At 43.2% G+C, this 24,560-nt stretch overlaps 1 protein-coding gene across 1 annotated transcript; it reads right to left on the bottom strand.

Moving 5' to 3' along the window:
• Positions 1-912: 912 nt before the first annotated feature.
• CBLIF (cobalamin binding intrinsic factor) lies at positions 913-19,508 on the bottom strand. Its single transcript, XM_060262128.1, has 9 exons — positions 19,346-19,508; positions 18,171-18,359; positions 16,403-16,546; positions 14,031-14,186; positions 12,590-12,768; positions 3,807-3,993; positions 2,776-2,920; positions 2,284-2,402; positions 913-1,073 (listed from the first exon to the last, which is right to left on the bottom strand). The coding sequence occupies exons 1-9, from the start codon at positions 19,422-19,424 to the stop codon at positions 1,012-1,014; spliced, it is 1,260 nt and encodes a 419-aa protein (XP_060118111.1). The 5' UTR covers positions 19,425-19,508; the 3' UTR covers positions 913-1,011.
• Positions 19,509-24,560: the final 5,052 nt, after the last annotated feature.

Genomic DNA, 24,560 nt, shown 5'->3' with positions numbered 1-24,560 from the left:
CAGTCGCCTGCCTCCTAACCTCAGGACAATATGCTTCTCCTCTGCCCTAACCTGTGCCTTCTTGGTCACAGCACCATTGCTATGGAATGTGTGACAGGAAATAAGGAGGGTGTCATCACTGCTTCAAAAGAAGTACAAGGCAGTGCTCTTTGTAGAATTTTGATGTATGGCTTTGGGCTGGTAACTGGAAAATTGAAGTGTGTGGTATAAGGGTGGGTCTTTTGATATTTTTCCCCCAAAAGGAGGAGGAGACGAAGACGAAGACAACTGCAGATTTATACCCCACCCTTCTCTCTGAATCAGAGACTCAGAGCGGCTTACAATCTCCTATATCTTCCCCCCCCCCACAACAGACACCCTGTGAGGTGGGTGGGGCTGAGAGGGCTCTCACAGCAGCTGCCCTTTCAAGGACAACGCCTGCAAGAGCTCTGGCTAACCCCAGGCCATTCCAGCAGCTGTAAGTGAAGGAGTGGGTTCTCCCAGATAAGAGTCTGCACTACACTAACCACAACACCACACTGGCATGCTACTGTTACTAATTTTGTATTTATGTTTTTATTGTTATGAATATTGCCAACATTTATGGTAAAATAAATAAAAACAACAAAATTCCCACTTTGGTGTATCTCTGACAATAACTTACGGAACTTCACAGTCTTCCTTAAGGTTTACTAATGCCTATGTACTACCTGATGGAACATGAACCAACAGAAGAAAAAAACATTATTGATTCTGACTGCCAAAGATTATTACAGTTTTATGAATCTCAAGGTGATCAGTGTCTGAAGTTGTAACTGAATTACACAACAGTCTGAAAAATAATTTGAATGATAAATTATAGTCCAACTACACTTTGTAGTCAACAGCATCGTAGTTATGACAAAGCATGCAGCAAGGTTGAATGCTGTGCGTCTACGCTGCAACATCTGTTAATGCTTAGCTTGGAGGGAGGCTATCTTGTGGCACATGTATTTTCGAACCTTTGTTGTCCTGCCTCAGAAAGCTGCCCACTCAGTATCGGCTGAAGATAGCCACAATGTGCTCACCGTTCACTGGTTTATAGTTGCCAACTCCTGAAACACAAGGATGTGAGATTGAAAAATGAGTGGCATTCCACACATGATACATTTGTGCCAATACAGGTTTTATACCAGTGTTCAACTGATTCATATCCTCAGCAGTGTACTGCATGCTGAAGCTGTGCCAGTGTGTTACTGAAGAACAAACCTATCACTGTAGCGAATAACATCATGAAGAAAGCACCCCCTGAAAATACATGTATTAATTCTTCAGAAATTATATCCATGGTCCTCAGAATTGTGATACAAGTTTCAAAATTATTTTTTTTAATGGAAAATTCTCCTTCATTCTGCCTCTTATATTCTTCATCTCTCTTTTGTTATATTGTCCCCCCCACCCCCTTCAATATCATACCTGACTGTGATAGTTGACCTATAGCACCGGCATATTTTTATCAATTTTAGAATTTTAATAGATTTTAATTAAACTGTAAATGTAGTCTTTGTGTAATCATTTTGTACAACTAATGTATGGAATTATGTTGTGAGCTGCCCTGAGCCTGCTTCGGTGGGGAGGGCGGGATATAAATAAAAATTGTTGTTGTTGTTGTTGTTGTAAGTTTCTTCTCGCAGAAGATATTCCAATTCTACTCAAATTCTGACATCACTGATCCCAGCTGCCTCCCACCATCACTCCAGTTTCCTTCTTTGGGCTTCATTTTATGCTGCCTCTGCCACTCAGTATAATGACAATTCCCCTTAATAGACAAAAACTGTGCATTAATTGTTCTTCTGGCTGCTTGACACAGTAGAAATGTTGACACGGGACACATTGGAGGCAAGAGTCTGGATAGTGCGGGTGTTCTGCTCTTTTGTTGTTACCTTCTTGTAAAATACTCCACTAACAAGCCAAGGAGAAGTGAAGATTTTGAGATGGTTGCTGCTGTTAACTGGAGGACAGGATTTATTTTATCTATGATTTTTTTTTTAAAAAAAACCTTTCTCTTCCTCCAAGGATCTCAAGGCAAAACATTGTCCTCTCTTCCTCAGTTTTAAGTTCACAGTATCCTCTTGAGACAAGCTGAGAGAGGCTTAAGATCATCCAGCTAGTTTCTTCATGGCTGGGTACGGTTTTGAACCCTTAACTCCCTAGGCCGATTAGTCTGATACTCTGCCATTACCCTATAAACTCTATGGAGTATTGCTGACAGATATTTTCCATTTCCTCCAGCTCAGAGATACTGATCTTGCCAAGATGCTTTACCTTGATCAAGGGGTGTTTTACCACTTAAAAATTGCCAGTAAGTCTTCTCATTGGTGCTGCCTTGGACGTTATTAATAGAAACAACAAATGGCCCCCATGAGGTCTGCTCTGTGTGAAAGCTGCAAGAAAAAACAACAGGCAAGCTTTAGAGAAATGGTAGTGATTCAGATGGTGAAGGCAGTATTAGAGACAGGATAAAAAAGCAGAAGGAGAAATACAGAAAGATAGATCAAGAACAAACAGCAAAAATGAAAAAGTGTAAAGTCATGCTATAGGTTTAAATATTAGTTTTTAAAAAGCAAAACATTAAATAGGTCATAAAAATATGAGTTTATTGGTGTATCCACTTTGAGTAGAAGAGCTGCATAGATACTGACAAAAGGAATGAATTAATAAAGCTCTGAAAGATGACAGTCTTACAGTTTTGCATCCGGAGTTTCATAGCCACACTGAAATGTTAGAGTTGTTTATCTCCGTGAAGGCTTCGCTTACCTGAATTCATTCGGTTTAGCACATTGAGCTGCATTCAAGACAGTGAGCAGCACTGAGCCCTCTGGTACATTCACAGTGATGGAATAGCTGAAATTGGGTCCTACAATGCCATTGGTTATGGTGTATTGTACTGTGATTCTGGAACCTAAGCAAAAGGAGAAAAAGTAGGTAACTTGTCATGCCCCTAACACCTGCAGTCAATTTGAACTCACACACTTATTGAGAATCCCAAGGCATGAGCCACGATTTGGTGGCAAAATCAACAGTGGCTTTTGATCTTCTGTAGTGAAGGATGAATTTTTGTGTAGAACTTTAATTATTTGCATGTGTCAGGAATTATTTATTTTCACTTATTTATTTACATTTTATGCTGCCTTTCCAGGGTTTTCAGGCCAACAAATACTAAAAGGCTTAATTAAAAAGAACCTTTAAAATGATAAAAAATAATTCAATAAATGATTTAATAAATACATTCAAGAAATCTGACCTAAAACTGCCTCAACTTAGTGTGTCACTTTGTCTGTAATCTGCCCTGAGCCCACTTGTGGGAAGGTCAGAATATAAATTTGAAAAAAATAAATAATGAAACAAAACAAAACTCTAAAATAAGGAACACATTATGTTTGAGAGGGAAAGAAAATGGTAACATTGCATATGATAGAACATTAAACACTGCTTTCTTAGAATATACTATCCTTGTAAGATATTAAGAAAGCTTTTTGCAGTTGTGCAACTGTTATTTTCCATGAGTATTTTTATTAAAGCTAAATAATGAACATTTCTTTGAAAAGAGGAAAAAATGGCAAGCATACCCCAACTAGCCATCAGTTAGGTAGTGATCCTGTAAGTAAGAGGCAACTGACATCTAGCGACTTAGTATTGCATCCATCTAGAAAAATCCATATGGTTAACTAATCCCACTGTGATGCCCGTGGAAATAATTCCCAAAGTATTTCCATCACCATCATCATCAATTTCTCCTTTTCCCCCCAGGTCGAGTTCCTGTAATAGGTGCTTGGGTGAGGTCTTACCACTTCCTGAGGAACAGGTTGGGTCCCTCACATCCAGATAAGTTTTACCCATTAGAGAAGGCAGGATTTGAGCAGCAGCAGCAGGGTTATTAAAGGCTCCCAGGGAGATCTCATGTAGTACGTTCTCTGTAGTTTTCACACAGCTCCATGCCCCAGAGTTGTAAAACTCAGAAGTAACACTAAGTGCCTGGAAAGGGGAAGTAGGAGACGCTTACACGGAGAAAATGATGATGGTACAGGAAGGAATGAGGAATGGGAGTCCTTGGATCTCATCCTGTCCTGGTTTATGATAACAGCAAAATGGGCTAGCAGCCTCCTACTCTGACACTGCCTCTTGGCAGAGGTACTGGATCTGAGTACACTGCTTCATGGACATCCCAGATTCTTATCAAAATTGTTTAAAACATAGTGTCAGTATGTTATGTGTGTATGATGTTACTATTTGTGATAGACTGGGTTCCACCTCACCCTAAGAGCAGCAATGAGAGTTGATGGAATGTTGGGGAGAGACAGCTGGGAAACAGCAGCTAAGAACTGCAGTTAGGAGTAGTCAGGGAACTGAGAGGAAAAAAGGGTATGTCTGAGAGTGAAACGGTAGAGAAAAACTGCTTAGAACTGGCTGAAAATGGTCGTTTTGTAACAAAGGATCCCAATTGCCAGAAGAGGACCACAGTTTAAAAGTTCAATGGAATCAAAATGTTGTAACGTCTACCTTATTTTCTTCAGTGTTCTGTTAATATCACAAATAAAGGTTAACTTCCTGTTTTGTTTTGGTGGCTGTTTGTGAATGGAACAGCCCCAATAAGGCCTGTTATTAAAGAGCTTTGGGCTACCATGTCTGCTGATGTCTCTGTGAATGAGGGAAAGGATCTGAGCGGGGAAATGGACAAGATTCTATTTTAAGAGACGAGAAACCCTGAACCTGAGAGAAAGAGGTTGCAGAGGGTGTTAGGCAACTTGTGTAAGTGGGAAAAGGGCATCACATAACATTTATGGGGGGACGCGTAATGGTTATCAGGACTTTTTTGTAGAAAAAGCCTATCAGGAACTCATTTGCATATTAGGCCACACCCCTAACACTAAGCCAGCTGGAACTGCGTTCCTATGCATTCGTGCTGAAAATAAAAAAGCCCTGATGGTTATAAAGTTAATCTAGTGACTGCTGGTAAGAATTTTCAAACTCAGAATAGGCTTTCGGTTCAAAGGAATGATTTGAGGGGGATTTAAAACTACAGAGACAAATCAGAACAAGGCCTGACAACTATCAGCAGTTGATTGTATAGATCCTTCCTGGCAGAAAAGGCAGAAGATCTACAAAACGCCAGCCAAGGACCTCTGAGATCTGGTTTCCATGGGATAGTAGAAAGGCAGACCAGGGACTCAGACCTCTCCAGTTTTGGATGAGACCTTGAAAAGCCAGGTTTGCAGCCTGGGAGTGCTATCTACACAGCAGTCACTTGAGAAAACCAGGTGGCTGAAGGGTTACCAGCTACACTTTCCCTGCTGGCGGAAGGTGGGAAGTAGCTTTCTGGGAGTGGGGCAACGTTGTACAGCAACGCTCTAGCTTTTGGGGTAGTAACCATAGAGTTTTAACCCAAAATGCTAGTGTCGCCATGTGATGTCCCCAGAGTGATGACATTGCTTCCGTGTAATGTCATTGCATTGGCAAGATTGCTGCACAAGGAGGCTGTTCAGGAATGGGGCTTCCCTCACTGGCCAGGTGGTTGGTGGTGGGCTGAAACCCTGAAAATCAAGGGAAACCCCACCCAGACCAGGGGTCTGGCAACCCTAGGTGGCTGCAGTGGTTCACAGTGCTTTTGCCCAGCTTTGGCTAATGCAACAGCTGTGCCCATTCCTGGTTTAGTCCAATCCAGCCACAGTAATTAGGGTTGCCAAGTCCCCTGCGGCCTCTGTCAGGGGACTTATTTCATGCACACAATGCATGCACGGTGCAATGACATCATCCGGAAATGATGTCATTGCGCTAGTGATGCTGTGCACCGGCCGCTCTAGGCGTTTCCGGGAAAACTCTATGTTTTCCCTGGATGCTCTTGCAATTTAGGAGGGGAAAACTCTATGGTAAATATCATACCATAGAGTTTTCCCTTCCAAATTGCTAGAGCATCCAGGGAAACCATAGAGTTTTCCCAATGTGGGCCAGCGGGTTGGGAACCTCCAGGGCAGGAGAACCCCCACCCAGCCCAGGGGCTTAGCAGCCCTAACAGTAATCCATACCTTAGTTATGTCCAGACTGGACTATTGCAATGTGGTCTAATTGGGGCTATGCTTGAAGATTGTTCAGAAACTGCAGCTAGTGCAGAATGCTGCCACTAGACTGTTGGTTGGGGCCAGCTATCAGGAGCATGCAATCACAATATTGCAGCAATTATACTGGCTACTGATCGGTTCCCGAACTATACTGATCAGTTCCAAAACCCAATTCAAAGTGTTGTTTTGTTCTTTAAAGCCCTACATGGCTTGGAATTGGATATAAGAAGGAATTAAGACCACAGGGAAGACCCTCCTTACTATTCCATCAACCAAAGGAGCTCATATGCTGGGTACAGGACTGTCTCCTGTACCTTTTCAGTGGCAGTACCTTTTCAGTGGCCTTTTCAGTGGCAGCTGCACAATTATGAAACAACCTCACCAGGAAGGTACACCTGGCACCTTTTGATCTTTAGGAGGCAGTTGAATATGGTTTTATTTAGGACTACACTTGATTTATTTGGTAGCAGTCTTAAATTGTGGTTTTAGATTCTGATTTTATTACTATTATTTATATTATAAACTGCCTTGAATTCAGTAAAGTTGAAATAAATATCATCACAGATAATAATTCCCTAATGGAATTGGCCAAATCTGGCATTCCCACTGGTTGTGGTGTGCACTCCATCTGTGATTGGTCCATCAACCGCCACTCAAGAGAACTTGCATGCCATTGGCTGGGCCCACTCTTTTCTCCAGCCTGCTGTTGCCTACCTACTCTCTGTGGCATTTGGAAGAGAAAGTAGGCAGCAGTGGCAGGGAAACAGTAAAGAGACAGGGAATGAAGGTGGTAATGTGACTAGATGACAAGGCCTGGCCCTGCTAGAAGCATTTCCTCAGAGGCCATGGTGGACTGGCCATAGGGTTGCCAAGTCCAATTCAAGAAATATCTGGGGACTTTGGGGATGGAGCCAGGAGACATTGAGGGTGGAGCCATAAGCAAAGTTGTGACAAGCGTAACTGAACTCCAAAGGGAGTTCTGGCCATCACATTTAAAGGAACAGCACATCTTGTAAATGCCTTCCCTACATTAGAAATAATGAAGGATAGGGGCACCTTCTTTTGGGGTTCATAGAATTGGACCCCCTGGTTCAATCTTTTTGAAACTTGGATCACATTTTGAGGAAGTCATCAGATGCTATGCTGAAAATTTGGTGCCTCTACTTCAAAAAACAGCCCCTCCAGAGACCCAGATACCCCCAGATCAATTCTCCATTATTCCCTATGGGAATTGATCTCCATAGCGGATAATGAAGTGCCAGCAGATATTTCCCTCCTCGCCCCTCATTTCTGACTACTCTGAAGCGGGGGAGGGCCTGCTTCCACCTGGGGATTGGCATCTCTACTCATGAGTTGCTGAACTTCCAACTTCTTCAATGTAACACAGAGCAACCGACCTCTGAAAAGATTATGCGACCAAGGAAGGGTCTAGACTGCAAACGACCTCTGCAAATGGAGGGTTTGGGCTGCTTTCACAGCCATGTTATTCTGCCTGCTCCCCCGCCCCCCTTCAGCCTTAAAGACGCAGACACACCATCCCAAGAGGAAGCCTTTCTGAGTGGAGTCTGGAGCCTCCGGAGGTGAAAAGGCACATGGGGGCTGTGGGGGCGGATTGGGAGCGGGAAGGTGTTAGCATCTGAAAATGCTCAGTAAGGCATGAGGCAAGTGAAACATGCTGATCTGACAGCTAATGTCAAAATAGATGACAACAGTGTTCTAGCAAGGCTCTGCCAAGTAAGAACTGGTTCTAACCAGATTGATGAGGTAATAAGGTGATGAGTGCAGAATGACTCAGCACTGAAAGCTCATTGGTACAGTGACTAAGTGCATATGTATATAAGTAATGCTGTGCTGTACATAACTACCCTTCTACTCTATATGATTGATTGGCGGAGCACTTTGATGGGAGTTTGTATAAATGCAAATAAACCTGTATATAGTTAAGTACACAGAGTGTCGTTGGACTGTGTCTTACTATAGCAACTCACCTAAGTGGACTAGGTGGTGGTAGGACTAGGCGGTCACAAATCTGCTCAAACAACGACAGGGTTATGGGCCCAGTCCGCCCACCCCGCCCAGTTCGTTCAGTCTGCAGTGCCTGGTGAGGTGGTTCCAGTCTGCCTGGTCTGCAAGGCTCTCAGTGAGGGCAGCCTGCTGTGGTGTGTCAAGCCAGAGTGGACATCTGCTGTCGTTGTCGGAGAATGGGAGTGAAGACTAGCTCGGAGAGGCTTTGAACAGTGGTGCTGGGAGGATTTCAACATGGCTCTTATCTCAACAGCTCAGTTTGTGGAGAAGCTCACCTCCACTAATTACAGTGTGTGGGCTCTCCGCATGGAGCATTACCTCAAACGTGAGGGTTTGTGGTCAGTGGTCAAGGCACCTCCAGCTCAGCTTGGTGAGGAGGACATGGTAAAAAATGAAAAGGCGCTGGCGAATATCGTCCTGAGTGTGGGAGACGACCAGTTGATCCATCTGTCAGGTAAGAACACGGCCAAAACTGCCTGGGACTGTTTAAAAGCAGTTTATATACAAAGTACAGCCGGCTCTCTTATCACAATTACTTGGTGGCTTTACAGAACAGTAATGAAGCTGGGGGAGTCCATAAGGACACATTTAAATGCCCTGGTGCAATGTTGCCATGAATTAGAGCAGAAAGGGAAGACAGTGCCAGACGAAGATAAAGTCAACTTAATCCTCAGCTCACTGTCGGCTGAATTTAACATGCTTGTAATGTCGCTTGAGACAGCTGAGACAAGCAAATTAACCTTGGAGTATGTGAGTGGTTGGCTGCTTGAGGAGGACCAGCATCTCCAAGAGTCACGTTATCTACCAGCTTGGCAGAGTTCCAGACTGGGGGAGAGGGCAAAAGGAGATGTTAACAAGGAATCGTCAACCAGGAATCAGCTTGGAGAGGTGTCCAAGGTTGCCCTGAGGGTGAGAAAATGTTTTTGCTGTGGCTCAACAACACATCTTAAATGTGCTTGCCCAGAGTGGAAAACCAGGCAGAGGCAAGGAGGACAGTCTGCAGGTTCCAAGGACTGCTCCAAGGCATTGCTTGTGGTGACTAAAAATGCTGCCATTCCAGGAGTGTGGATTTTAGACTCTGGGGCTTCGCAGATTTTTTGCAAATACAAACATTTGCTACAAGATAAACAGCCATCTAACCGTCAACACATCAGTTTAGCTGACAGCCGCAACTCTGAGGTACTTTGTCAGGGGTGTGTGACTTTTCCAGCATTGCAGCACACTTTCTCTGATGTGCTGTGTGTACCATCATTAGAGAACAATTTGTTGAGTGTGTCTGTTCTTGACAAGGCCGGATTTACAGTTATGTTTACTGATACGGCTTATAAAATAATTAAAGGGGAGGAGGTGCTGGGAATTGCAAGACTGCAAGATAATGTTTATGTGTTTGAAAACACTGCTGAGACAGCTAAAACTGTACTAAATGTTAACCCACATGATAACTGTGTTCATTTAATGCACCGGAGATTGGGGCATGCTAGCTTTTATACAATCAATAAGACACTATCTATTGTGAGGAAACAAGGTGTAAAGGATTGCAGTAAATACTTGGATTGTGAAGTATGTAAATGTGCAAAATCACAGGCATTCCCTTTAGCTCAAAGGAGCAATAGAGTGACTGAGAGGCCACTAGCCTTAATTCATGCAGACCTGATAGGTCCATTTCCAAAGAGCCACTCCAGTAACAGATATGCATTAATACTGACCGATGATTACTCAAGGTTTTTCTGGGTGTATGTCTTGAAACAAAAGTCTGATGTATGTAATACTGTTAAATATTGGTACAAAAAGGTACAAAAACAATTAGGTAGTCTGTGTGCCATCCAGACAGACATGGGAGGAGAATTTATGTCCTCAGCATTTAAACACTGGTTGCAAAGCCAAGGAATTGATCATAGAGTGGCAAACGTAGCAACACTTCAAGAGAATGGAATTGCAGAACATAGATGTGGAGTGTTACAGACTATGATGCATGCTATGCTAAAAGATGCAGGGTTGCCTATAAGTTTCTGGGCATAAGCCCTAAAGGCTGCTTGCTATATAAAAAATAGGCTTTGGACAAACCCCATTGATAACATCCTGTACAAGATGTTATATAATCAAAATCCTAATCTGGATCATCTCAGAGTGTTTGGCACCAAGGCATGGGTAAACACTCCATTAAACCAGAGAAGAAAGCGGGGCAATAGATCTAAAAAACTTTTGGTTTTGGGGTATCAAACAGGCATGAAAGCCTACCGGTTTGCAAATGAGCACCAAACCATAAGTTTTAGTAAATCAGCAAACTTCTGTGAAAACCATGGGTGGAACAAGATTCATGCTAATGATTTGCCTGAGCAGGTGGCACTACCCATAACAGTGGAGGAAGAAAGCCCTACCATAACAAGAAATAAGTTCACCTAGTGTATCTGAGAGTGACAGAGTGCGGTAGGACCTCGAAGGTCAACAAGAAGCACAAAAGGTGTACCACCTGAGAGATATGGTTATGAAAATACCTCTGTAAATCATGTATATATTAAGGAGCCGCAAAGCTATGAGGAAGTATTAGCTATGGCTAAACCGGAGAGAGTTGCTTGGCAGCAAGCCATGCAGTGGGAGTACAACTCAGTAACTGATAAGCATGTGTTTTCTGTAACATGTAGGCCAACAGAGAAAAAGGCTATAACGTGCAGGTGACTGTGCAAGGTCAAAGCACTACCGGATGGGAAAACGCAAAGTAAAAAAGGATAGTAGATCCACAACGGGATATGTTGTGTAATTAATATTATGAAATCTGTAAAACAAACATGTATGGCTGCCAGCATATGTGAAGCAGAACATGCTGACTGTGTGATACAAGGTGAATGATTGTATCAACTATTACATGACCTGAAAATGCAATGTAAATATGTGGAACAGTATACAAGGTGAGAGCCAATCTAGGTTTCATTGCCTATGCCTTAGGGGGAGTGTTAGCATCTGAAAATGCTCAGTAAGGCATGAGGCAAGTGAAGCATGCTGATCTGACAGCTGATGTCCAAATAGATGACATCAGTGTTCTAGCAAGGCTCTGCCAAGTAAGAACTGGTTCTAACCAGACTGATGAGGTAATAAGGTGATGAGTGCAGAATGACTCAGCACTGAAAGCTCATTGGTACAGTGACTAAGTGCATATGTATATAAGTAATGCTGTGCTGTACATAACTACCCTTCTACTCTATATGATTGATTGGCGGAGCACTTTGATGGGAGTTTGTATAAATGCAAATAAACCTGTATATAGTTAAGTACACAGAGTGTCGTTGGACTGTGTCTTACTATAGCAACTCACCTACGTGGACTAGGTGGTGGTAGGATTAGGCGGTCACAAATCTGCTCAAACAATGACAAAAGGAGCCTGGGAAAGCGGGAGAACCCCCGTTGGGACCTGGGGATTGGCAAGCCTAACTGGCTGCCATTTTCCCATCACTCCCTCCCTCCTTCCCCCGCTCAGCCTCGTCCCAGGACAGACAAGGATTGGCCCACTAGGGAAGCTGCAAGCCAGAGGCTGTTGCTAGGCAACCAAGGTTGCTTCTGTTGGTAAAGGGAGAGGTCTCAGCTGAGTAGAATGCCATAGGGTCCACCATCCAAAGCAGTTTTTTTTTCCAGAATGGGGAGAGGGATCTGTTGTCTGGAGGTCAGTTGTTATTCCAGGAGATCTTTAGGCTCCACCTGGAGGTTGTCTACCCTAGGCCTGAGCACCTTCTGGGTGACTTGATGTCACCTGACTGGCATAACTTAACTAGACCTGGCTGCTTAATCCTGTTCAGCAGCCCCACTATGACAGTCAGTGTGACTTAGCAGTTGCCAACTACCGGTTGGAAAATTCCTGGAGATTTGAGGGCTGGAGCCTGGAGAGGGTGAGTTTAAGGTGGGATGGAACCTCAGCCAGATGTAACACCATAGTTTCCATCCTCCAAACCAGCCATTTCCTCCTGGGGAACCACTGTTGCCAATCTTCAGGTGAGGGCTGAAGATAACTTGGAATTACAACTGCTCTCTAGATGGCAGAGATCAGCCCCCCTGGAGGTGGAGGGGGGGTGAATGCCTTCACTTGGGTGGGTGAGAAAACAGCAAGGGGGCACTCATCCAGAGCCTCTTTCTAAAGCCCATTGTATTTTCCCTCACAATGGGCCTTATTCCTAGTTTTAAAATAAATTCCTTATAGCTCATAACAGTTCTCTTCAGCTGTAGCTTGTACATGATCTCTAACTTCTTGTCATTTTCCAACTTTTGTTCCTTTACTGACTGTCCTGCTTCCTTTCCTCAGGATTCTAAAAGGGTCTCACTACCTGATTGCAGGGCTACGCATGTAGCCAATCATATCCCAGTGATTTTTCAACCAATAAATTTCTGTTTTATAGTTTCTATTAACAGAGCTCAGTATTCACTCTAAATATACAGATTAACATTAATTTTGAAATCTGAAACATAAAAGTAGGGCAACAAAAGCATTTTGCCACCACACATACCTGCATTGCTAGGCCAGTGCTGTAGATATTTCCAATGATGCCATTGTTCTGTTGTTCACCCAGCATTTGCTTTGTCATTTTAGCCAGTGCCTCTTCAATAACTTTCACAAGCTCACTTTGCTGTATCTTGCTCATTTCACTCACACATGTCAGTGCCAAGCTTGCTACTGCCCCAGTATCTGCAAGTCACATCTTACTGTTATCATACATATCTTACAAAATTGTAGACTTATTATCACTAGAATGAGGACTGCAAAAATCAGCATGTCTTTACAATGTTCCCATGTTGGGAACCTACAAGTTGGACTACAAGCTGGATATACATGTCCTTTTGTGATTCACCTAGATTTGCAGAAACACCATTTGGCAGAGAATGTTATTACCTTTTATGGCTATCCAGACCAAATGGCCTAGCCACACTGTTTTATGTGACCATGTGACCAGTTAGTTTGCCAGACTGCTTGTATTTCAGCTCACAATACCTGATCCCCTCATCTGATGAAGTGTGCTTAAGATAGCGCACGAAAGCTTATGTTCTGAATAAAAATTGTTTGGTCTTAAAGGTGAAACTTGATTCCTGCTTTGTTCTACTGCTTCAGACCAACACAGCTGCCCACTTGGATCTATAAACTTAATAGTGTTCAAAAGTAAATTTCAATGAGAAGGCTTTTGTTGTTTGGCTTGAATAAGAAGTACCGGTAGATATTGTGGAGTGGTCTTTGACATGGCAATGTACATGTCATCTTCGCACTTAAGTCAAATTTGACTTTCATTTTGATGTCAGCAAGTGTTGAAAACCTGTTGATCTGAAGCAGCAAAGGTGGGACTCAAACTTTGTTATAACTCAAAAAGTTACGTAGGTAGTAGCTAATGGAATAAGAGTTCCTATAGCTCGCTTTATCAGATAAAGGTAGACTTGTAACAGCGAATACCAAAATTCACTGCAACCTGATGTAAACAAAGAAGATGTCCATAATCTTAATGGTAGGATATTATTCTTTAATTCTTATCAATGGAAAACTAGTCTAGATATCATAACATGGCAACAGTGATATTTGTATGTTACCTAACCATGCCACCCTACATTTGTTTGGAGTAAAATAATAAATTAATAATATAATTTGACATAAGAATAATTCTTTCCACAAAGACAATTTTCAAAGTAATTTAGAAGGAAATAGAAGAAATAGATAATTTTGAGCCACTTTCACAGACACCCTGAAGCCCATCCATAAACCACAGGTTAAGAACTTCTGGAGCAATGGCTAGAGAGTTGGACTGTGGCTGGAAAGAAAGAAAGACCCTGGTTCAAATCTAGTCAGCCATTATAGTATGCCATGAAAATTAAAGAATGCTGGAAGAAAACAAGTACACCACCATCATTTATTTGGAGAAAGGCTGAAACAAAAATGAAATTTAAATTAACAAATACTCTTCTTACCTACAGAGAAATGACCCCCAAACTCCAGGTCATTAGCCAGCGCTGCCTTGGCAAGGATGATGCTGGCATCCTCAACATCTAGGCTTTTCTCCACACACAGGGCCAGGGTGTCCAGGGCCAGCTGGTAGTAGGTGGTCTTGAGAGTCCCATAGTCATCTGAAATGCAGCAAGGTGCTATCCATTGCTCTTGTCTTCCTATCCACAGATTGCTTCCTCCTCCCCCAACCCAGTGCTTCTTGGAAAGTGGTCTCTTTTCTAAACTGAAAAAAAAACCCAGACTCTGGGGAAGGTACTCCATCCCTCTAACTATCTTGGTTGCCCTCTTCCATATTTTTTCCAGCTCTGCAATGTCCTTTTTGAGATATGGTGATGAGAATTTTATACAGTATTCCAAATGAGGCCGCACCAAAGATCTATACTTGAACCTGGGATTTTTTTTTGGGGGGGGGGGTTCCAGTGTGCATCACCTGACACTTACCAGCATTATGCTTCATTTGCCACATTGTTGCCCACTCACCTAATTTGTGGAGATCCTTCTGGACCTCTTCACAGTCATCCATTGAGTAATTTTGGGTCATCTGCAAACCTACCTAGCCACTACATCTCTCACTCCTAGTTCCATATCATTTATGAACAAATTAAATATTACTGGCCTCAATACCAATCCTTGTGGGACCTTACTCCTCTCCATTGTGGGCACTGTCCTACTCTTTACTTCCTGACATTTAACCAATTTTAATTCATAAGAGAACCCATCCTCTTATCCCATGACTGCTAAGTTTAGTCTTTGATGTGGCACCTTGTCAAAAGCCTTTGGAAAGTCCAAATATAGGATGTCTATTGGGTCACTGTTATCTACATGTCCATTCACTTTCTCAAATAACTCCAAAAGAAGTGAGCAATGACTCACAAAAGCCAATACCCTGCCAAAAATTGTGTTAGTCTTTAAGGTGCTACTGGACTCTTGCTCTTTTTTTACGGCTACAAACCAATTAACACAGCTACCCATTTTGATCTGTCTCCAAAAGATTGGTGGGGTAAGCCTTTGCAGAAGGGAGATCTCCAGCCAGGATCTGGAAGTTGGCAGCCCTATGACCCACCTCCACAATTTCACTCACACACGAACACCATGTCACGCATCCAGAGGTAAACTTAATGATTCTGGGCTCTGGTTGAAAGTCCAGGATAGGGCTCCAGAAACACAGTGATCCAACTGCTGGCTTTCTCTCCTGCCAGGCTCAAGCAAGAGTTAACCCTCACCCTGTGCAAGGTCAGGACAGGGAGCTCCCTGCTCTTATTGCCTGCTGGCGCTCTGAGTGGCAGTGGGGGAGATATTCAAGCAAAAAAAACCTTTTTTTAAAATGAGGCATCACATCAGTGCCAGTAAAAAAAATGGAAGCGACAAAGGCAAAGTGTCACTTCTGGGGTAACTCTAGGAATCAACTAAAGTTACCTGTGTCACTTTTTTTTTTTTTTACCAGAAGTGACATGATGTTGTGGCCAGCATTGTACCCCTGTTTGCCCACCCACAGGCCTCTCCCTTTTTGCCAGGCTCTACCTAGAGCCACCACTGCCACTCAAAGTCAGCTACACAAGCCTGAGAAAGGGCATGTGCAAGTGGCAGCCAGAACCTGCTTTATTTGCAGTTGGAGCCCCCAAGCGTGGGTCCCAGACAGCCCATGCACACAGCCTCCCTCCCATCTCACCTTCAGAGCCCTTAAACCTCAGCTTTGGGAAACCCCCTCTCCCTCAGCCCCTTGGACTGACAGCAGCTGCCACAACCATCAGGGGTCCTGTCTTACTCCTGGGCTCTATTCCCAGCAACTATGTGTTGTGTGTCAATGAAAAAGACAAGCGTGGAGCTGAGTCATGTTCCTCCCCCCACCCCCCATCCTTAGTAACTCACTCATCCCCCTTTGTCTGGTCAGCTTGGAGCAGTCAGCACATTAAAAAGAGAGAGAAAAGGCTAAACATTCTGCTGTAAGACAAGAATACTCCCCACTTCCACAAAAAGCCCCTCAGTTTATGGTCATCTGCTACAGTTTTTTTTTTTGTAATGGTGGGCACTGCAAGGGGAAACAATAGGGGGAAATGGAGGCGGCTAGGAAGTGGTGTGTTTAAATAGTTGTGCAGCTTTAGAGGGCTGACTGCATTGAATTACTTCCCTGCTGATCTCTTTCTCTGCCCCCAAACTCCTCCCCTAAATATCCATGAATTTCTCAAGCCAGAATTGGCAATCCTGCCCTAATGGATAAGGATTTCTAAATACTTAGCTAGGAATCACCTGGGGTGGGCAGTGGAGAGGGAATGATCTGTAAAACCTTATGACAGGCTGGATGGGGAGGGGGGGGTCAATGTTTATTTTATCTTACAGAAATAGTTAATCTCTTCTTTAGTTTTTTCCTCTAGGACATTGACCAGGTTCACAGTATTTAGTGGTGTAGTGACATCTTCAGGATTCTCACAGGATGACCGGAGAGCTAGAACATAAAGAGCCACTTTGCCAGAAGTCATCTCTGCAGGAAGAGATGGGAAAGAGATAAGAAAATGCTTGGAAGACAAACAGGCATCCCAAGAGTCAAATAAACACATTTTTGACCCCCCAGAGGATAGTAGACCAGTATAACTGACTGGATCTGAGATAAAACCACTGTGTGGTTCCTGTCATCCTTTTGAAATAGGAGAGCTTGCCTTTTGTCTGTATTGTGGTGACACATTAAGCTGGGATGCTGAATCCACCCCACTGTAAATTCCATACCAAGTTAAGGTATGCGTTCATGCAATAATGTTTGCAAAAATGTTTATGATTTTCCTTCACTTTCATTCCCATAGGCAGTGATTTATTCAAAAAGATATTCCATGTTTTCTAGGAAACAAGAAGCAAGATTCCAGCCATGATTTCTTCCATGGCAGGCTGAATTAGCTGGTCCATCAACCATCCATCATGGCTTATTCTTACAGAAGTGTTTCACTAACTTGTTTAGAATGGGCGCATTATGTACTGTCGAAGTCCCACATTTCTAAAGAGTCTTGAACTAGTCAGAACTATCTTTTGAGTTACGCAGACAGAGGAGGCCAGCTTCTACTAAGAGCTGTACTAAGAGCCCTGTAAGCTCTTGGAGGACCTGGAAATCTTATAGGCATGTTCTGAATCTTGTTGGTCTCCTGTGAATATATTGTAAAGATTGGGTTCCAGAGATAAATAAGCCTCGAAACTGAAGAAAGATGAATGAAACTTCTTGATATCTAGAACAGACGTTTTTGGAAGGGCTTCTTTTAGTTCCATGAACTAAATACTGGACTATTGTCACTCCGTTGTGATTGGAAAGACTGCTTTTGAACTGTCTTCTGTTTGTTTTTTTTGCTACATGCTTTCTATTTGAAGTTCTATGTGCAAGTTTTGTCAGTACACCACTGACCTCTACATTACACTGTCTTGTTTAAAATTTATGGTGTCTCTTAGCGGTTTTTTTATTTACACAAAAAAGCCCTTGCAGAGAGTCTTTTTTCCCCTAGCTTTCTCGCCCTCTCTGAAGTGTGTGTGTGCTTGTATTAAGAGACATTGCACTTTCTACTCCTTCCAATGCATTTACAGTGTGATGTTAACAGCAGACAAAAAAAGAGCAGAAGTACCTTCTAAATCAGTCCTTCCTAAAAAAAAAAAATTAAAGGAACTAAAAAGCTTAATAATGCAACCTTAAAATCACTATCTTGCAGGTAAGTCCCTCTGAACAGACTCTCATGGGGTTCTGAGTCACCATGGTTAGGATGGCACTAAAGTCAGGGCGTTTTCGCACTGACCTTACGCCGGAGCGACATCTCTCTTCATCGCGCAGCGTCTGCGCGGATTTCGCACTAATTGCTCCGCAGAACCCGGAAGAGCCGCAAAGTCCCGCGGCTTTTGCGTCGCAAATGTAAACTGGTTTTTGGCGGTTTACGTTTGTGACGCAAAAGCCGCGGGACTTTATGGCTCTTCCGGGTTCTGCGGAGCAATTAGTGCAAAATCCGCGCAGACGCTGCGCGGTGAAGAGGGACGTCGCTCCGGCGTAAGGTCAGTGCGAAAACGCCCTCAGTCTTTTACTCCTGTTCAATTTAATATGCATATACCCAGAAAGACTCTACTCATTGAAGATATCCTACCTTCTGTGTTTTTCTCAACAACTGTTTCCTTTATCTTCTCAACCAGCTGTGTTTTCATGCAGAGATCTAGAGCCTCAGCCAGATTCAAAGCAACCACGACACTGGGATCTGGTGAGGTTTGCAGGATGATTGAATTCACCAGCTGTGTCTGGAGTCCTGTGACCAATGACTTCTGATCATCAGGAACAGCTAGAACCAGAGAGAACCAGATGTTAATCTAGAAATAGCACTTGCTACTAGAGCCTTGTCTAGCAATGGATTGCCATGTAAGTCAGGCTATGCTTTTAGAACATGATAGCCCAGTCATCTTTTATAGTCCCTTTGCTCATATTGCTGTAGCATCTACTTCATTTAGAAATGTGAGACTGGAGTTCTGTGCTGGAACTAGACATACGTAATTTAGATCTGAAGCAGCAGCCATGGTGGAGGGGCTCAGGGCTGCATCACTGGAGAAGAGGGGGTTAACTGTTCTCCCACACAATTTTCAAATCATAAATACCCTCCAAGTTGCCTTAAGCTCTGGCAGGTATCCAGTACTCTTACCATCAACCCCTGTGTCAGTATAGATCTGAATTATGCAGGCAGAGTGGGCAGGTAATGCTTTCTTCTGCATCTGCCTGTCTGAATGAGTCCCTCCTCCATGGAGCAGTCTACCAAATGTACCTCTAAAGAAGCAGGATCAAGATGGGTAGCCCATACTAACAAATTTTGTTAGTTTTTAAGGTGCTCCTGGACTCTTGTGCTTTTCTAAAGAAACTGTTACAGGTGTTGCAGATCTGGACTTCAGCATTCTTCACAAATTAACAGCTTTCCTACACAAAACTTTAAACATAAGGAAGTCCACAAATCATCTGATAACCATACATATCTGCATTTTGTTCCATGTGCATACGGCAGGACATTTTTACTTGGGTGTGGCCATACCGTAAATGTATACCATGCATACACTGAGTCAAGAATCTACCACTGCACGACTGTCAACAACATCTGACATATTTGCTTGCTCTGCCTGGATTGGCTGCAAGAATTTGTTGCATTCTTCTAGCTTAGCTGGTTAGCCTGTGACAGCAAGGCACTGCAAGAAATGTGGGGACATCTTTGAAACCCTACCCACACTTATTGGGGCTGGGGAAGATGGAGGCCGCTACAGCTAGAAGGAGGATTTTAATACTCACAGCACATCCTTGGAGAGAGTGAAGCAGCGTTGATCGCTGTGAATAGCACACATAGATGGGTAATTGCAGCAAAGAACATTCTGGATTGGAATGAGTGTAACTTCCACTGAGCTACTTCTTCTGTAATGAACAACAAAACTCTCTGCCCCCTTTTATATAATCTTCCAGTACAACTTTGGTGCCTCCTTGACCTTGCCAATCTTTTGTTTCACAAGTGCCACCTCATCTCTGGCACTATTGACTTTAAGGTGCTTATCACAGTTTCCATACTCAGACTCTCAAAGTGTTTTGCTATGATAACTGCTGGTTCCATCAACATCACCAAAGATACAGAGTGAGTGGTTAGTTATTGTATAAAGAGACTGGATCCTGGTTATTGTATTGAGCCATAAAGTCATCCATACAAAATTACAATTTCTTAGGATGACCCCCACTCCCTGGCAATTTATGGCTTCATTACATCCACCAAATTCATAAAGCCAGCATTGCAAAGTAAGCATTCAGGATTATTTTTACTGTCTACTACTAGAAGATGTTTGAGAAGGGTAAACAGGTAAGATCCCCAACCCACCTCTTTCTGTCATAAACAATAATATACATTGCCTTAAAGAATAATGAAAGTAAATAAAAAATATGGAAAGAGTACTAGAGCTGTGTGATGACTGAGTCTAACTAGCATAACCACAGATTATTTGGGTGGGATTATTGGACCATGTTCAGAGATACAGAAACGACAGCAGAGCAGTTTATCCTATTTGCTCTCAAAGTTGGCCCTCACCCCCCAAAATCTCTCAATCCCCAAACACCTGTGCATTGTAAAATACAGGATTAGAGTATGTTTATATTTTAACCTTCCTGCATGGATACTCAAGTAGGTTCAGCATAGAAATTCTCTAAATAAATAATCATTATTCAGAAACATGAGACATGTACAGTCGCTGAAAAGCACTTCATGTTGAGTTCAGACAAGGAACAAAGTACTTTTCACATTGCTAGTAGAATAGGGTGGAGTTTTGTTGTGTGTGTTTTCTTTTTTTTAGATGGAGAAACACCTACATAATTCTCTACATTCTCTTCCTTATAACTGTGATAATAGAACTCCTCCCATCAGGTGCAAGGTAGCAAGACTGCTCTAGTGATGAAGTGTCTCAGTTCTAGTGACAAAGTGTCTGGAATGAGGGAATAAACAGGTGAATTAACAGATGTGCAAGTTCAGCAGCAGGGTGAGGAAGTCAGGGCACTATCTACCAGCTGTATGACTATGTATGACTATCTACTAGCTGGACAGAAGTCATGGATGTGTGTTTGGTGCAAGGAGCTCCTGGTTCTCAGGGAATGAGTTCACACCCTTGAGGCCAAGGTGACTGACATGGAGAAGCAGAGACAGTCAGTTAGGCACATGGATAAAACTCTCCTGGACTTATTAGATGTGTCCCACTCCAAAATTGGCAGCCCTGCCATTGTAAGAGAGCATGAGGGACAAGGGGAAACGGCATGTGTTGAAGAAGGGGGATGTTCCCTCAGAAGGGACACCTTCAGTTGATGATCAGGTATCCTTTTGCACCAATGAACCATTCCTGGACATGGAGGAAGGTATAGCCAGGAGACACTGCCTGTTTTTGTGGGAGCACTTCATAAGTAGTGGGGTCCCCATTTCCTGACCTAAAATGGAAGCTGCTTGCCAGAAAATAGGCCAAGAAAAGCCACTCTCTGCAAAGGACCAGAGAAATATGTCTGGGCTTGTTCTGACTGCTTAGGATTACAACATGGAACCTGAACGGCTCCCCACCCCCCCACCCCCCGCCATGGCAGGGGTCATTTTGTAGAAAAAGCTTTCCAGGAACTCATTAGCATAACTTATTTGCCTATGTCACACCCCCTGACATCACTGGAAGTGAGTGCAACAAAGAATCACGGCAGAGAGTGACAGAAGAAAACCCTAAGGTTCTATGATAACCAGCCTCCAAAGAAGCAATAAGACGACTGTACAAATTTACAAAACAAACTTCTATAATATTCAAAACACTCTCAGACAAACCATCTTATAAACATACCCTAATATACAGAACACCTAAAGTGAAAACAAAGGAAGGACATAGTCTTTGAAAGTTCATGATAAACAGTCCTACGTAGATGATAATAAGTCAAAGGAATCCTTGGTCCAGTTGCTCCTGAGGAGACCCCATAGTGTATCTGAATGGTTTCAATGGAGGCTCGACACAGCGACAAAATGGCCGATACCATGTGGCCACCATAGTCAAGGAGCTGCACTCCCTCAACGCATCATTGAACCAAGCATGCCAGTTGTCCATGCCCTCCCCAGACAAATTAAAGACCACTGTGCTCATCGAGGGCGCTCCATGCAAGATAGAGATAGACTTGGGGACCACCTTCTCGGTGACCTCAGCTCAAACCCATAAACAACTGTGCCCAAAGGGGGAACCTCACCTATACCCCTCCCCAGTAATAGTGTAGGACTTTCAAAAATGGGAAGTCACCATGAATGGCATGGGGTTTTTCAGAGTGAAGTATGGTCAGTTCGAGGGAATGTTACCACTTCTGGTAGTTGCAGAGTCTCTCTCTAGTCTACTTGGCCGAGCATGCTTTGATCCCCTAGGGATCCACGTGACTGGAATCCACCAGACCCATGTTGGTCAAGACTTCCAAAGGATCTGTGAGGAGTTCCTGTCCATTTTTGACAGAACTCTTGGGACTTACACCGGGCCCCCGGTGTCCTTGAAGCTCAACCCCACTGTGCAGCCCATACAGCTCAAGGCATGACACGTCCCCTTTGCTTTACAACCCAAGATCGAAGAGGAGCTGGACTGCCTCATAGCCCAGGGGGTCTTAGAACCAGTTGCAAATGCATGGTGGGAAACCCCCATCATTACCCCAATGAAGTCCAACGGTAGCGTCTGCGCCTGCACAGATTACAGATGTACTATTAACAAGGCACTGCAGGACCATGCCTACCCAGTCCCTGTGGTCAGTCATGTTCTGGCTTCACTGGCAGAGACAGAAATTTTGGAAAGTTGGACTTGGCCCAGGCATATCAGCAACTACCCGTGGATGAGGCAATAGCCGAGGTACAAACAATTGCCACCCACCAGGTCAAGCACCTCCAATTCGGGGTCAGCATGGCCCCAGGAATTTTCCAGAACTTAATGGACTCTCTTTTAAAAGGGATTTCCAGGGTCCAACTGTTCTTTGATGTGATTGCCACCACCACTGAGAACGAGTTCGCTTTCCACCGTGCAGTGCTCCAACGTTTCAATGCAGCTGCGTTGAAGGTGAAGTGGGAGAAGTGCCTGCTTGGGGTTCCACAGATCAGTCTCCTGGGATACACCATGGACACGAGTGGAATCCACCCCGTGCAAGACAAGGTCAAGGCCATTTGCAATGCCTCGGAGCCCACCAACAAGGCCGAACTCCAGGCATTTCTCAGCCTCTTGGACTTTTATCACTTGTTTCTTCCCCACAAGGTGGCAACAGCTGAGCCGCTCCACCAGCTACTGGACAAAAGGGTGCAATGGGATGTTGTGTATGTGGACTAATGATGCTATTACCTGTGTTCCTGCTTGGCTCATTGGAGCCTTTAGATCTGAGCTTGGGGACTAGGGAACAATGGGCAGTGGGATCCAAATCCCTGCTGCCCTGCTCCAATCACAGGCCCTTTGCTGGTTTAAATGGTCCAATGGCACCCTAGCACAGGAACCTTGAACTGTATATAGTTGGCCCCGTTGGCCCAATAAGCCAGTCTTACTATGCTGTACTTAATAAAGAGAGCTATGTTCACTACAACCGTGTCTCCTTCATGCGTTGAACCCACTATATTATAGTAATGTTATCATGATATATTATTATCAGAAACAACTAGAATTCTCCTTAAAAAATGAAAGCTGAGAATGAACAAAACCCCTAGTTGATTGTGGCAATAGATTATTTAAACATTACAATGACCTAGCCCTTGCCATTTTTATAAAAAGCCCACTAGTGGTGAGGGATGGCAGCTGTATGGGAGGGAGTAAGGAAATGAAGATGCTGAGAAGACTGTCATATGGCATTCTGTTGTCATTGCAACAAGAGCTACATGGAAAATCACTGTCACCTGGAAGCAGCCAAAATAAACTTTCCCTTCAGTCCCTCAGTATTTACATCATCCTTTCCTCATAGCTGTTTACTAAGAGATCACATACAAGATTTTTGAAGTACGTGGCCGTCAATTTCTAATGAACTTAAAATACTGTCACATAATTTTCAGAAGTAGAGATTGTTACAGGAAATCATTTCTTGACATCTAGCATTCTCAATTTGCTAGTGAATTTCTCCAGCCAATACATTTCTTGACATCTAGCATTCTCAACTTGCTAGTGAATTTCTCAAGCTAATACACTTGGTTATTGCATGAGTTTATTAGTGAAGACAAAAAAAAAGGAAAAACAGCCATATTGGTTATCAAAGATTTCAGGTTTTCACGGCTGGTAACATCATTAGGGTTTGTAGAATCTTTCGGGATCAAGTGCCGTGTTCTACTGGAGAAAGTTTTCCTTCCAGACGTTTCGTTCTCAGCTGCGGAGAACATCCTCAGTGGCGTTGCAGCTGGAGCAGGCGCTCTGACCTTCTTGGCTGCTGTGCATTGAGTCATATTGGTTAATTAGAAAAACTGCATGCAGGAATATCAGGTGGTTCCACACAAGCTTTTCAATCACATCGCTGTATTTCATTCATTCTTTTTTCATGGATATCCAGGCAGTGCCAGCATTTTTCTCATTTTTCTGTCTTTTTCATATATGTAGCAATTTTTTAAAACCTAAAAACTCCACTTACAGTACCAGACTATCTGTTATGGGAAATGTTATTTAGTTTTTTCAGGGCTACTGCTCCTTTAAATTTTCCTTCCTTCTGCTCCCATATTAATATGCTACTTCCTCCCTCTCTCACATATCTCTCTCATTTGGCAGAGAGAAGTTTAAGTACTTTGCAGTTTGTCAAAGCTACTTCTCCTTTTAAATGTTACTTTTAAATTACTGGAATAGTTTAATTTCAAAATAAGCTATTAAAAATATGAGCAATGATTTTTTTTTCAAACGAAGTGAGCAAAAAGGGAAGTACGTAATTAATTCAACTGAAAACAAAGCAGCAAAAGGAAAACTGAATTCAAGTGAAAACAAAGCAGCAGTGGGGAAACTAGGCTCATTGCTGAAGAATAATTTTA

This window comes from Heteronotia binoei, chromosome 21 (genome assembly GCF_032191835.1).
Source record: "Heteronotia binoei isolate CCM8104 ecotype False Entrance Well chromosome 21, APGP_CSIRO_Hbin_v1, whole genome shotgun sequence".
Classification (NCBI taxonomy): domain Eukaryota; kingdom Metazoa; phylum Chordata; class Lepidosauria; order Squamata; family Gekkonidae; genus Heteronotia; species Heteronotia binoei.
This window is presented reverse-complemented; position numbering and strand designations above follow the sequence as displayed.

What these genes read in the sequence shown, in the direction of transcription:
- CBLIF (XM_060262128.1), bottom strand. Translation starts at nt 19,424, where the DNA reads ATGTTCTTTGCTGCAATTACCCATCTATGTGTGCTATTCACAGCGATC. An exon ending in AGAAGAGATTAACTATTTCT is followed by an intron (nt 14,187 to 16,402) that starts GTAAGATAAAAT and finishes GCTGCATTTCAG; the next exon opens with ATGACTATGGGACTCTCAAG. An exon ending in AACCTGTTCCTCAGGAAGTG is followed by an intron (nt 2,921 to 3,806) that starts GTAAGACCTCAC and finishes CCTTTTGCTTAG; the next exon opens with GTTCCAGAATCACAGTACAA.